The 15,682-nt window shown below is 37.8% G+C and overlaps 2 protein-coding genes across 3 annotated transcripts; one reads left to right on the forward strand and one right to left on the reverse strand.

Annotated features, from left to right (window-relative positions):
* Positions 1-942: 942 nt before the first annotated feature.
* LOC311066330 (hyaluronidase-1) lies at positions 943-6,157 on the forward strand. The gene is made up of 5 exons (XM_084087470.1): positions 943-1,286; positions 2,863-3,448; positions 3,541-3,936; positions 4,572-4,661; positions 5,271-6,157. Exons 2-5 carry the CDS (start codon positions 2,936-2,938, stop codon positions 5,820-5,822), a joined length of 1,551 nt encoding a protein of 516 aa, XP_083943596.1. The 5' UTR covers positions 943-1,286; positions 2,863-2,935; the 3' UTR covers positions 5,823-6,157.
* A 1,254-nt stretch (positions 6,158-7,411) lies between these two features.
* borcs6 (BLOC-1 related complex subunit 6) lies at positions 7,412-13,350 on the reverse strand. 2 transcript variants are annotated; one of them, XM_084087476.1, is made up of 7 exons: positions 13,294-13,350; positions 11,196-11,695; positions 10,281-10,761; positions 10,022-10,185; positions 8,967-9,050; positions 8,715-8,870; positions 7,412-8,632 (listed from the first exon to the last, which is right to left on the reverse strand). In XM_084087476.1, exons 2-6 carry the CDS (start codon positions 11,682-11,684, stop codon positions 8,745-8,747), a joined length of 1,344 nt encoding a protein of 447 aa, XP_083943602.1. In that variant the 5' UTR covers positions 11,685-11,695; positions 13,294-13,350; the 3' UTR covers positions 7,412-8,632; positions 8,715-8,744. The 2 variants fall into 2 exon arrangements, with proteins under 2 accessions (XP_083943602.1, XP_083943601.1); XM_084087475.1 differs by having other exon boundaries at positions 7,412-8,870.
* Positions 13,351-15,682: the final 2,332 nt, after the last annotated feature.

Genomic DNA, 15,682 nt, shown 5'->3' on the forward strand with positions numbered 1-15,682 from the left:
TTACGTTTTTGAAAGAAGTCTCATATGCTCAACAAGGCTGCATCTATTTGATAAGACTGTAATATTGTGAAATATTATTACATTTTAAAATAACTGTTTTCATTTTGAATATATTTTAAAATGTAATTTATTCCTGTGACGGTAAAGCTGAATTTTCAGCATCATTACTCCAGTCTTGTGTCACATGATCCTTCAAAAATCATTCTAATATGATGATATGCTGCTCAAGAAATATTTCTTATTCTTATCAATGTTGAAAGCAGAACAAGAAAAATAGAAATATTCTGCAACATAGTAAATGTCTGTATTGGCCATTTTGAACAATTTAATGCATCTTTGCTAAATAAAAGTATTTAAAAAATAAAAAACTTACTGTCACCAAATGTTTGATGGTAGAGTATATATTTATCACTTTCTCTGTTCTATTCTGTACACTTTCAACCCTGTCAAGATAAAACTACCTCTCATTAACTCTTCAAAAATGCTCAGTGTTTAGACACCAAAAATGTCACATTTCAGTCTAGGCCTAAGAAAGACCAAACCATCAACCTAGAATGACAGCAGGCACAAAAAACAAATCCTTCTCTTTTCATATCTGAAGTAATACAATAGAGACTTCAGGATTATGCCAGATTATGTTTGGATGATATAATTGTGAGCAATCTTGCCAGTGATCCTCTTCAGGAAATGGGATTAGACTTTGGAGAACTGACAGAGAAATGAGAAAAAAAGGAACAGAAGAAAGGCAAAAACCAGAGATAAAAAAAGGAGAGATATGAAATTCTGATATGAGGGTCATCCATGAAACCTTAATGTTCAGTTTCGTGACATGTATGAGAATAAAAAGAAAACAGGAAGAAACAGTCTTTACTTAGCATTTACTTTTTTGAGTAGATGTGTGTGTTTGAGGTGTGTTTGCTGTTTGGGAGGGAGTGATGGATTAAGAGATTACGGTGATCATGTGATTGTCATGGTCCGTGGTGACCCTGCTTACAAACAGATTACCCTGGTGAAGGTGAGGTAGCCTAATTTTCTCTCTATTTCCTCCTTCTGCCACTTCATCCATCCTTTTGTCAGGACAGCCTGTCTTCTCATCCCTCATGGTTGGGCTGAAGTTTCTCCCTTCTGTGGCATCCTGTTCTGAGCCACCCGAACACTCAAACCTGCACAGAAACTCTCATTTCTTATTATTACCCATCCAGAGGAGTCCTCTTCATCTTGACCTTTGTTTCTGGATTCTCTGACCTGGAGCTCCAGGCACACACACCTGATCCATCAATGCAGAGGTGAGTAACACAATCCCATCTCCTCAGGAAACTGATGAGGGAAACCAAACCAAGTATCAGTTTAAAAAACAAACTGAATTTATTATTTTATTTAGTTGTTGTTGTTTTTTATTGTTTTTTTTTTAATAAAATAAGTTTTGCTCAAAATGTTAGATAAATCTGATGGAAATTGGTAGTAAAAAAGCTCCTTAATGCTTCCTCGAAAGCAGGAACTGGCCTAAAACTATCACACCCAACAACAAAATGTTGCCAAGTTTAATTGGATGAGAAACAACACAACTTCTAAATGTGTGTGAGCAAAGATTTCAGGTCCTTCAATTTCAATTTCAGACAGCCTATTCAAAGAAAGACACTCATTTGACTCAGAAAGATGTCTTTGCATTCAGTTCATTACACATATATAACTGGCTCTCCTCTGTGTGTGTCACGGCTATTATCTGCCATGGTTGTGTGGACAAAATCACTTCAGAGTGAGCACTACGGCGTAAAACGGGTACATGTTACATTTATCATGGAAAGCCACAAATTTCTCTCCCCCAAAATACATATTTTAGGCCTACATAATAGTTATAACAGTTATTGTTACTTCTTTTAACCCATAATAAATTAATGCAGAATTAGTACAGCTTATTATTGGTAGATATCACAACAGTGGTATTTTGTAGCAGATTTGTACTTGTTTAGCACAGATAAATCTCTTGCTCTCTCTCTTGATAAGTAAATAATTACCATGCTGAAAAATATGGTTTGCAGGTTTCTCCAGCCCGGCTAAGATAGAGCTCAGCTGGTTTAGCTGGTCAGAAAGCTTCTCTCTCAGTATGACCAGCTCAAAAACGCCTCTCAAACAAGCCTGTCCAGACTAGCTAAGGCATTTTAGGCTAGTATAATATGGTTTTGCAGCAGGGTAGGCCTACTGTTTTTTCAAGGACAAGCCTACACGAACAGAAGAGTATGGAAAAAAAGAATGTTTTCCCAGTATTTTTCAAAGTACCTCGATAAATATGTCGCGCCAGTTATGAGAAGCCCTAGTATGTGAGACGCAGATGATGCTTTGCGCTCTGGCGCCCTCTGTTGAGAAGTTTATTAACTGCAGACTCGTATTAGTACACTTTAAAGAGTGATTAGCGCTGAATGTGGGCAGCACTAATTAATCCTGTAAGCGATTAATTATCCCAAAGCGTCTCCCTTTGTCTCCTCTGACGTAGCGTCGCAGCTCTATCTTTTAGTTGGTAAACAAGGACTAGTGGTCACACTTTTACACAAGCTAATTTTGCTGTGACAGTATTATTAGCCTATCATTATTATTACATTATTATTACCGTCTGTATACGCGCACGCACACGCACACACACACACACACACACACACACACCTGGTGTTGACCTTTTCATGCCCCTTGATCAACATGCCCTTGTTGTCATGAGAACGCAGATCAAATAAAAAATGTTGAGCTGAATTCATGGTTTTAATTAAGGACATAAACACAACAAATCCTCACAAAAGAAATGTATTTATAAAATAAGGCAATAAGCACCTCACCAAAAAGATTTCTCCAACCCTCTGTCTTTCTCTCCAGACATTATCCCTCTCCAAGGCAGCTTTTGTGTGAGTTTTTGGGTGAGGGGCCCTGAAACCTCTTGCTCAGCTCCATGGCTGGAAGAAAACACACGTTCAACCTCCTCTCCTTTTCTCATCTATTCCTCCGTCTCTGTCTCTTCGCTCCTGCATGTGTCTGCGGTCCTGCCCGGGCCCCTCTCCTCGCCGGCCAGCCTTTCCTGGTGCTGTGGGGGGTTCCAGATAAAGACTGCTTGGGTCGGCCGAACCCAGCGGCGTTTGGGATGGAGTGGGAAGGCCGTGTTGCAATATTTTATGAGGACACGCTAGGACTTTACCCATATTTCACTGTGCAGGATTGTCCTGTCAATGGTGGCCTACCACAACACAGCAGCCTTGACCTTCACCTCCAGAGGGTTGAGGGCGACCTGACAGCTTCATTACCCCAGACAGGAGCGCCTGGGCTGGGGGTGCTACGCTGGCAGGAGTGGGCACCTCAGTGGAACAGGAACAAGGGAAATAAAGCAAAGTATCTTGTGGATTCGAGGGCACTTCTCCGGGGATTTTTTCCAGACTGGAGCGCAGAGGAAGTGGAAAAATGGTCTCAGGTGATGACAATCACAACATATAATGATATTACAAAGACTATCATTCTGAATTCTGTTGTATTAATCGATTATATGTCGTCATTTCCTGTCAGGTTGACTTTGAAGCAGCAGCACAGTCCATAATAATGGAAACGCTGCGAGAGGTGAAGAGACTCCGCCCACAGAGACTATGGGGCATGGCCCCGTATCCTAACTGCTATAACTTTGACTCCACCCAGATAGCATTAGCCAATTATACGGGACGGTGCCCTGCGGCGGAAATGGCCCTTAATGATGAGCTGATGTGGCTGTGGAAGCGTAGCGGTGCCCTTTATCCAGTCCTCTCTCTGGAGAAGCTCCCAGAGGGAACTAAAGGGGCGTGGCTTTATGCAACCAATCAGATCAGAGAGGCTTTACGAGTGGCAGCTCTTGCAGGGACTACCTCTGATCTTCCTGTGTTTCCGATGATCAAGATTGTGTACACATCCTCTAACGCCTTTCTCTCAGAGGTAATAAATAGTTGTTTGCCATATATTAATTGAGACAGTATGTATATAGTTAATATAATAGTGTGTGTGTGTGAGTAAAAACTTTAAGTACAATTAAAAGAACTGTGATGTATTTACATATGTACATATGTAGGCCTATATACTGTATAAGTTGTAACTACAAAGCCCAGTCAAAATAGTCAAAATTCATAGATCACAAGATATATTTACGTGAAAGTAACAAGTGTAAACAAAAAATAAAGTCACAATTACAGGATATGAAGTCACAAGTGTGAAATATAAATTAGCAAATATGATATATAAAGTCAGCTGTGAGATCTCAAGTTGTAATTGTGAGATATAAAGTTGCATTTACCTTTCTCATAAACGAGTTTGTTGTATGTTGCATGTTACATTAGGTGAATCAGCCCTCAAAAAATAATTTTTGCCTCAATTTGGCCTAAAGAAGCACAATTTATGATACTATAGTTGTCTGATTGTATTCCTGATTTGAAATGTTATTTAAACATTAAACACTTTTGGAGATTTCAGTCTTGCCCCAAGTAGATACAAGTTGTAATTGTAATTGAATGACCAAGATGGCTGTTAAGTATACTGACTATGAACTTTGTTACTCTGTATTGTACATGTATCAGACTGACCTGGTCAATACAATTGGAGAGAGTGCTGCTATGGGAGCATCTGGAGTCGTTATATGGGAAAAATCCTTAGCAGTTAAAACACAGGTAATCATTTAATCATTTGTCCATTTACAATACCGTTCAAAAGTTTGGGGTCAGTAAGAAATTAATACTTTTATTCAGCAAGGATGCATTAAATTGATTAAAAGTAACAATAAAGATTTTTATAATGTTACAAAAGATTTCTCTTTCAAAACTTACGAAAGAATTCTTAAAGAAAATAATCATGTATCCCACAAAAATATTAAGCAGCACAACTGATTTCAACATCAATCACATTGAGCATCAGATCAGCATATTAGAATGATTTCTGAAGGGTCATGTGACACTGAAGACTGGAGTAATGATGCTGAAAATTCAGCTTTGCATCACAGAAATAAATACAATTTTCAAACAGATTGCTATTAAAAAAACCCTGTTATTTTAAATTGTAACAATATTTCACAATATTACTGTTTTTACTGTATTTTTGATCAAGCAGCCTTGGTGAGCATTAGAGACTTTTTTCAAAAACATTACAAACTCTTACCGACCCCAAACTTTTGAATCGTAAAAAAAAGTGTATATCCTATCTTAATGCTTTTCATTAGCCATAAGTATGGCTAAGTATGATTGATGATATTTATTTTATATCTGCATAAATGCCTCCAACAGAAATCCTGCTCAGAGTTTGGGTTGTACGTCCGTCAGGTTCTCGGCCCTTACGCTGTCAATGTGACCACAGCAGCACGTCTCTGTGGAGTCTTACTGTGTCAGGGCCGTGGACGCTGTGTGCGGAAGAAACCTGAGGACCCCACATACCTGCATCTTCCATCGGCCCACTTTATGCTGCTCCCAAACGGGGCAGAGGGCGTCCGAGCCACGGGAGAGCTTCCCACTGCTTGCGTTGACCTCTGGAAGAAGAACTTCCGCTGCCAGTGGTTCGAAGCCTTGGAGGGTGCAGCAGCAGATCAAGAATCAGACACGGTGCTAGAAAACAGAGAGAAAATAACATCGCCAACAGTAAAGACAGTGATTGAGATAAGCCAGAGTCAGAGTACAGTGCTTCCAGTGGTTCCAGTGGTTCCAGTGACTCCAGTGACAGTAGTGCCTACCAAGCAGCCGGTGGACAGTGGAAGTTCTGCACTTAAAACTCCCGTAATCCTTCTCCCCTCGCTGGTTCTCTTCAGCTTCATTATGTTTGACGCTTTGGGAGCTGGAGTGTGACGGGACTTTCGTGAACCCCAGTTGGCCTTGACTTTGATTGCTCATTGCAAAAAAGAATTGTATTATAAAAACCCAAAGGGATATCTTTGTTGAGAGAAGAGCTTCTGTGAAAGACAATCTCAGAGATGGATTTAAATCTGAATGTGACTGAATGAACAGATCTGTTCTGAATCACCTGCACTTGAAAATGAACAAAATAACTACAGTTTTTTAATCTAAATATAGTCCCCTGAATGTTTTTTGAATTAGCTTCCTTCTATAACGTACTGTATAAAACTAATAGTCCAAACAGACTAGCTAAGTGCCGAATAAATTTTTATACAGATAAAGTATGATATTATTTTGTTTCTGCTTTTAATCCAAAAGACTTAAGACTAAAGTCATTATACCTTATGTCTTGTTTATACCGTCTGTTTCCATCATGGATACCATTTACTTAAAAAAAAAAAATACTGATCAAAAGTGACAGTCAAAGACTTTTACATCATTAAAAAAAACATTTTCTATTACAAAAAAAAAAAAAAAAATGCTGTTCTCTTTACTTCTATTTATCAAAGAATCCTGAAAAATGTCAGTTTCCACATTGATAGTAATAAGAAATATTTCTTGACCTCTAAATCAGCATATTAGAATGATTTCTGAAGGGTCATGTGACACTGAAGACTGGAGTAATGATGCTGAAAATTCAGTTTTGCCATCACAGAAATAAATTACATTTTAAAATAGATTAAAATAGAAAACAGATATATTAAATTGTAGTGATATTTCACAATATTACTGTTTTACTGTATTTTTTTTAAAATCAAATAACTGCATCAGTTGTTAGGTGAGCATGAGCATAAGAGTCTTCTTTCAAAAAAAAAAAAAAAACCTTCAACTCTTGAACTTTAGTGTAGTAGGTACTGTATGTATTAACCCTTATAGCACAAAAAGCTCAGACGTGGGCAAAAAAAACTGCATTTATTTGCTCATCACATGCTACAACGTCAAACCTGCGTAATATCACAATCATGAGATGTCCAGACTGCAGACGGGTCGGAGTGTAACTGGCCTCTATCTGCCTAAACTGAAATCTAATCAAATGTTTAGTCTCCGTTTTATCTTTGACATTGAAAAAAACAGAAACCGGTCAAGTTTACACTTAATCTGAGCAGCCTGTACAAAACAACACTGTTCTCCGTCATGAAAACGTAAAGCCTTTTCAAACATTTACTGACAGATATGAATGACTACAAGGCAAATCTGGTAGTTTATTAAATAAACAAATATTAACTAGAGGAGGATGATAAGAAAAACTACAATGCCCCACTCAATAATAAACACGTGCGTATCTACGCGTTTATGTATCTGTGAATCCACAATGTCTCTCTCTCTCTCTCTCTCTCTCTTCTCTCTCTCTCTCTCTCTCTGTCACACACACACACACAAACATGATAATTTAGCCCTGAATCAGAGTGCAGATCAGGATCCAGCTGTAACTTGGACTCTGCAAAAGGAGAAAACTCGCAAAAGAACACAAATGTATGTCAAAGAGCAACAAACTATTTTAACCCTAAAAATGTAGAAAAAAGAGGCACAAAAAAATCAAGTAGATCATTCTAGCAAATTTATTTTGGTTTATATAATAATTTAAAATACACATTAATGACAGATTGTTGGACAAATCAGGGTTATAGTTAGCAAGACAGCAATAAAGAGATAGAGAGAGACGGTTTAAACAGGGCCAAACAGAGAAAGGTAAAGATCATTTTCAAAAATAACTTTCATCCATCCTGTTTTTTTTCACGCCCACCTCTGATCTCTCCTCACCTTCCTCTGATTTTTAATTTTCTAGTGGTAAACACTTGCAAATCAATTAAGGGGACATCTGTCATGACTCTCAATATGGAAATCAAGAGTCTAAAATTCATAGACAAGCCTATACGGTGCTTGTGTTAGGCATAATTCATCCAAAAAATTAAAAATGTTTGCATCATTTAATTGTCCTCATGTCATTCCAAACCTGTATGACTTTCTTAGAAGAAGATATTTTGAAGAACATCCTTTCCATGCAATTATTAAATGGAGACTCAAGCTTTCAAGCTTCAAAAAAGACATGAAAGAAAGAACCATAAAAGTAGTCCATGTGATGTGTGCACAACTCTTCCCAAGTTGTACAATAGCTTTGTGTGAGAAACAGACCAAAAAGTAAGTCATTATTCACGTGTTATGGTATTTTGCATCTGTTTTAAAGCTTTAACTCTCCAATAACCATTCATTGTAACTGCATGGAAAAGAGCAATCAGCACATTCTTCAAAATATCTTCTTTTGTGTTCCATGGAAGAAAGAAAGTAATACAGGTTTAAAACAGCATGAGGGTAAGGAAATGATATCAGAAAATATTTTGGAACTGATCTGGGATGCATAGCATCCATCCTGCAGAAACACAGACGTCCAAGTGGAACAAATACACACAGAGCATGGCTTCCATACTGGCAAATATTGGTGTTACACTTCTACTCTGTCTTAAATTTGAGGCCATTGCAAATAGACGCAATCTGTAAAAACACTCACCGATACGTGCATTCACTCACTTCATAAACAGGGGCAATGGTAACACCAATCAGTTGCCCAAAAGCCACCAATGACACTTCCTGTGGTCATGTGGAGGATGTTGGACGGCATGAATCACAAGGAGGAGTCAATGCTGTTTTGCCGGCGATCTTTATAGCGGGGATGAGCCACAACAAAAAGAGGTGCTTACAGATGTGGTCTCCGAGGGGAAGGGCAAGAACCAAGCTGTCTCTAAGGGGGCGAGCACTTGCAGAGCCTTGCTAGGAAACATTATAATTAGCTAAATGGTTCCATTGCACAGTATGTAGCAGAATGACTGCAGAGGGCGGGGTCCTCACTCGGTTAGGGGGTGTGGTTTGTTGCCATAGTTACTTGCAGATGGTTTCCAGGGCATCAAGGGTTCGTTTGATGTCTCTGATCTGAGCAGCTAGAGTATGTATAGGTTGCATGGAGCGATCCAGCTCCTCACACCGTGCCATGAGTGTGTACATTCCCTGGAAACACATAAACAAGCACACACAGATAAAAAAAACTAAATAAAATAAAATTTAAAAACCCCCCTTGACAAGATAACTAAAAGTCACTCTCACCTTTATACTCATGTCCACTGACTCTCCCAAACTGTCCACAGAATCTCTGTATGTCTGGATATAACCCACACTTAATGCAGTCATCTGAAGAGAAAGGAGATTTTCATTCATAACAGTACGTGTATTTCAACTTCATAGGTCTGTATAAATGCATAAGTTGGTTGGAATGAGGGTCAGCTACATAAAAAGTGACCCAAAAAGTATTTGGACACTGAAAAAGCTTGAAAGTTTGAGGATTTCCTGTTTTCTGCAAAAAATTTGACCTACATTGTGATCAGAGACTGTAGATTGTGATCAGATTCCTATAACTACAGATAACTTCGATCAATGTATATAAATATATATATATATATATATATATATATATACACACACACACACACAGCATGGATAATAAGAATTTTTTTCTTGAGCAGCATTTAAAATTACATTTTAAAGTATATTAAAACAGCAAACAGTTATTTTAAATTCTAATATTTCACAATATACCTGTTTTTACTGTGTGTTTGATAAATATAATATACAGTGTAAATATATATATATTTTTTAACTTATTTAATGACAAAAGTGATCACCAGTGAAGACTTTTGTTATCAAACTAGTTAGTTTAGAACTAATCCTTGCAGATGTTAACAGTAGTTACATAGCCAACCGCCATGAAAAAACATTTTTCTACACTGACATAATCTCTTCCAGGTTCCAGACCAGCAAGTATTTAGGACTGGTGCTGAACCATTTTTTTCTGACCCTGAAGTGGCTTTTTTTTTTCTGTGGTAGAACTCTTTGGAGCATTTCGCGAATGGGCCAGGAACCAGCACCGGAATCACGTCAGTGGAAAAAGGGCAAGTGTGAAGTTGAGTGGAACTGACTTCATACAGCCAATAAAAATCACCTTGAGAGCAGTTGGGTAAAAACAGGTTAAAAAATGGCTATGTTAGTTTCGAAAAAAGAAATAGCATCTTTTGTTTGCAGATTGCACTTTTTTTTTATATTTTGTGGCTTAAGTGTCCAAGTACTTTCTTGGGTGGCTGTATTTGATACAGAGTAATACTCACATTCTGTATAGTTCCACTGAGGCTTCGCAGCATCAATTCTACACTCTGAGCCACATCCTGTGTGTGTTTATGCAGGTCTTCCAGCACTGATGGGTCAATGGGCGGAATATCAGCCGGACGACGCAAAGAGCCACGACCACGTACCACAGGCCCAGAACAGTCTGCTGCAGTGGTCATACAAAGTTGAAATATCACTGATACTGACGACAAAGGCATTGTAACAGATCAAAACTGTTTTTTGACACCCTCATATACTCACAATCAGTATCCAGACTCGGCCGCGAGCTCATTTTAATCTTCTGTTCAAGATTTTTGGCGATGAAGTGCGTAAGATCTCCATCATGGCTGACGGTTCCCTCCAATTCTAGGGCGCTGGATATGGTGGCTCTGCGTCCTTCCGGTTGGCCTCCTCTAGCTCCGCCTCCACGTGCCCCGCCCCCACACGCCCCACTGATCTCATCCAGGCTTTTACTGTCCTGCATGCCACGCACGACTCGATCTCGCTCTGGGACAGAACGCACACGTACCTCCGCCATCACGTGAGCTGGGCATGGAGAATCGTCCAGGTCTGGCAGCAGAGGGGGTGTGGCCTGGTCAGGGGGAGGGGCTGGAACAAGGGGAGGGGCCTCATCAGGAGAAATGGAAGTATTTGGTTGGACTTCATCCGACGAATCGGGATTAGACCATTCTTTAGGTTCAGAGTGAGTGGGAGGGTGTTCAGTTGAGAGTGCTTCAACTGGCTGTGAATTTATTAAGAAGGTCAAGATAAACAGCAACAGATATTTGCATCACAAAAATTGGACAAAGTTTAATTTTGTAATTATTAATTAATTAAATGGAATTATTATTTATTATTAATTTATATAAAAATATATGATTTAGTACTATTAGATTAGTATTTATTAAATATTATTTTAATAATATATTTAATTAGTATTATTAGGTTAGTATTTATTATATTGCATATTGGTATTTAATTTGAGTAGCAAAGCATAGATTCATTTAACACCTTAAATTTAGATATAATTTAATTTATAGAAATTATTTATCAATATTAAAGTAATTAACACATTTCATAATATTAATATTATTAATATTAAGTTAGTATATTATTACATTATATATCAGTATGTGACTGAATGAGTACCAAAAAACATTCGATTTAACCTCTTACCTGTACAGAAATAAGCGTCTCTTTCCTTTGCTTGATATCTCTCTTGTTGACATTGTTCACCTCTCCGTCACTCTTATTTCTCTGCTCCTCCTCCGCTCTCCACTCTTCCAGTTCTCTTTTAGAGCAGCCGTGTGTTAGTTCGGTCTCACTGGAGAGCGTGTCTTCGTCTGTGCCATCTTCAGTTGGAATATGTGTGTACTGGGAGTGTTGAACCAGTGACTCTGTAGGCTGTGATTCTGAGTGATCTGTGTGTGGCTGGAGTGTGTGTGTGTCTCTACATGAGTCCATGTGGTGAGGTGTGTGTTTGAGAGTCTCTGACAGGGCAGGCGTCTCCATGTGAGGCTCAAAATCAGCCCCGTCAATGAACTTTATCCCCTGGAGGGTGAAGCCATGAGATCCTGACCAATCAGAGGCCTTAAGAGAATCAGAGGATTCCACCCCATTGCTTGCTTCCTTCGCATCCTGACCGATCACAGGAGAGCGTCTCATCCCTCCACCCACTGCAAAAAATAAATAAAAATAATTTAATCATCATCAGTGATGTAAAGCTAAAGCTTTGTGATGCAAGTCATATATTCTCAATATTTTTTTTACAAATGACAGTTTATCGACTCTTTTCTATTATTTCTATTTAATCTATTTCATGCCTGAGTTTCTAAAGTATTCTAAGGTAAATTTACCATACAAAGAGTGAAAATGATAAATTTCATTAAACATTCCACATCATAAATAAATTAATCAATGTTTTCCCTCCAAAAACATTACAAATTATTTGTAATAGCATCAAAAAAAAATTATATTCAAACTACACCATGGGGAAATTAAAACAACATAGCATATCAGATCCATTTAAGACAGTTCATTTATTATCATTGATTAATTCGTTTTTAATCAATGCCAGCAGTCATATCACCCTGTAGCAAGAAGCTACCCACTGAAGCTAAGCAGGGTTGAGCCTGGTTAGTACCTGGATGGGAGACCTCCTGGGAAAACCAGGCTGCTGCTGGAAGAGGTGTTAGTGAGGCCAGCAGGGGGTGCTCACCCTGTGGTCTGTGTGGGACCTAACACCCCAGTAAAATGACGGGGACACTATACTGTCAAAGAGCACCGTCCTTCGGATGAGACGTTAAACCGAGGTCCTGACTCTTTGTGGTCATAAAAAACCCCAGGCCAAATTTGCCCATTGGCCTCTGTCCATCATGGCCTCCTAATAATCCCCATATATTCTGATTGGCTTATATATATATTCTGTTTTCATTTTAATTTTAGTTAAAGTTTTAGTAATTTTGTTGTGCGTTTTTGTAATATTTATTAGTTTTTATCAGTTTTATTAATTTTGGTTTTAAATTTAGCTTTAGTTATTTTAGTGCATCAAGTTAAACTAAATGAAAATGAGAAATCTCGCAAACTAGTTGAAATAAATACATTTTGTAATATAATAGTAAGTGTTTATATATATTTTATTTCGGTTAACATTCATTTTAAGTAAAGTAACAAAATGTTTTTTTTTGTCTTAGTTTCATTTAACTATAATAACCCTGACGTAAAATAAGTGAACGTGAACACTGAGGCAGTCTCAGTTTCCTGCGTCTGTTTTGACAGCTGTCAGTTCATTCGTTGTTCATCAGTTTAATGGGGCATTTACTTAGTTACATAATCACTAAAAACCTTAAAAGACAGATTTTAGCTAGTGATAATGTGCGTGTCTCTTAAAAAAAGGAACTGAAATCATATGACGCTAAAAAATCACCACAAACACTGATTTGCTAATATGACGGGTCTTGTATGACATAACAGTTAGCTTACAGACGACGACATTTTCTCAATAATTTAGCATCCCTGCCAGACAAACCAGACATAGATCAGCCAAACAATAAATAGAAAAATAACAAAACTGTTAAAGGAAGCGACAATGGTCACCTGACGTTAGCTTTACGATAAGCTTTAGCTGCAGTGCTGGCCTCTGAATTCATAGTTATTCCGCGAGATATCAGCGAAAACCGGCAGCTTTACGACAATTACTGATTGAGTTTGGGTTGATTTGTCATGTTTCAACAGGATGTAATCCACTGGATGCTTTATGAAGTTAAATATTTACCTGCAGCTCTTCGCCCAGGATGAAGGTTGCCAGCTGAGTCCGCACCAAATAATTGTCCTACAGAAACACAACGTTGACGTTATAGTTCCGCATAACAAACAGAGATGAATCTCATGACACAGAAGGCGTGTATTACATCGCATAGAAAAGTATTTTGTGTGTTTATGTACTCATACTCAAATATATTTCTATTAATAGTTATCAGAGGACTGCGTTGTACAATTATTAATAACAAATCTGTTAATGTATTCATTAATTTGCAGAAAGAGAGATGTCTAGACAGTATGTCCAGGCAGACATTTAGTACTCACATTTCACCACAAGGGGCGGTAGACTCCGCCGAATCCGATTGATTCAGTTACTGGCGTAGCGTGGAGTTCTCTCCCACGTCCTGTGCACTGTGCAGAGGGCTGTGTGTGTATTTTTACCCTGCTGGCATTTTATTGGCTTGAATTAGAGGAATTGTCAACCACATCACCAAGACTTAGGCCAGCTTTGACCCTGTCACAAAACCCTGACCAAGACCAAAACCTCTAAAATCCTGTTATTATCCCAAAAAAAAAAAACCTACCCTTGTAATAAAGCCCTCTGAAGTAGAGCCAAAGTAATGCTGAGTCCTAGTCTTGACCCTCACATACTCTCTCTCCATCTTTAGAGAACTGTAGAGTCAACATGACACAACATTCTCATTTTACATCTGTAGTTTGATAGGCTATAGAGTGGAACAGTATTATTCTTCATCATCAACAACAACAACAACAACAACAACAACAATGTGCAGGGTGGGATATAATTATTATCCAGTGGAAATGTATTAGATTGTGAAAGTGGCAGTTCCATAGCAGAATAGAGCAATTATGAAGAACTTCATAAAAAAACACCTAGGCCTAACACTTCCTAAACACACACAACTTCCTTAAAAACACTACATTCTTCCTCAAACACTGCCAGCCCAGTACCCACTTATGAGGAAGCTTTTTGACCAGGATGTGGAGTTGGAAGGACAAGTTCACCTTCAGTACGTAGTATCTTAATGTATAAATCCATGGTAAATATGTCGTTGTTTGCAATTGCCGTAATCTACATTAATGTTAACTTTAACATTAAATTAGCCTACAACATTAACTCTAGGCAAGATAGACAGGCTAAAACAGTGGCCTAAAACATGCTTATTGCCTAAAACTATTTGGCTATTGGTTAATATTTACCAATAGCCAGTGCGGCCTAGATGACATCAGCTGAAAAGGAATTTGTTTCAGAGGTGGAGAAAGTGATTATATATTCTTTTTTTTCTTTTCTTTTTTTAACTTTGTTATAATGTGTGCTGAGGAATTGTGCTAGCCTAAATAAGATAAAACGTGTATGAAGACAGCACATTTATTTATTTATTGTCAATATTCAACAACATCAAAGCAGTTATCTTTCTTAACAGAAATTAATAAAAACAATTCTGACTTTCCTTGTGTTTCTCTTTTAATCTCGCCCCGTCGCTTTATTTGCTTCGCCAATCTCATTTACTGTCATAGGCTCTCCAAGTCTATTTGGTATTCAGTTCTGTGAGTGTTTTAAGGGGCAGCCGTATCCAAGGCAACCCTCCTAGTCAATTTCCCAGTGTCCTGTCCTTTATATAAGAAGGATGCAATATACACTGATGTGCTCATGGAATTCAAATGCTTATCACACTGCAAGCAGAGCCCAGAGAAAATTCCTGCGCATGTTTGTGAATGTGAGAGTGTTTCTGTTTATAGTGTTTGAACCAAAAGCACACACACACACACAAAAAACAATGTTTTGACTCTGTGATGATATATCAATAATAATTGCTCAGTTTTAAATGGTCTGGAAAAAATTATAAGTTCAGAGATGCGTCAGTTGTTGAGTAGTACTAATGCAGTCATGTTTTTCTGGGATTGCATAAAGCAGTATAGTGTTCTAAGACTAATTCACCACTGGTTCCCTCAAGATTTTCATATGGGATTTTATTGGGTTTTTCCAATTTATTTATAAAAAATAACTTATGTGCTTCTGTGGTAAATATAACTTGACAATACTTGGACATTTTGTCTCATTGAAAACACAAATTTTGAAACTGTTGTTTATTATAAAAAAAAATTCTAATAGATATTCTAATAATAGATAAGAAATTTTGGGGTGTGTGTGCAGTTTATATTGTAGAACAAAACGTCCAAGTATCATTAAGTTATGTTTACCACAGAGGCGCAGAAGTTTTTTTATTTATATATAAATAAATTGAAAAACCCCATTATAAAAACCCATAGGAAAATCTTGAGGGAACCACTGGTAAATTAGTCTTCCAGGGTTTAATGTCATCCCTGCAGCACTCTATTCTAAATATGCTGATGTTATTATTATTACAATCATGTTGAAT

This window comes from Abramis brama (assembly GCF_963993115.1).
Source record: "Abramis brama genome assembly, chromosome: 16".
Classification (NCBI taxonomy): Eukaryota; Metazoa; Chordata; class Actinopteri; order Cypriniformes; family Leuciscidae; genus Abramis; species Abramis brama.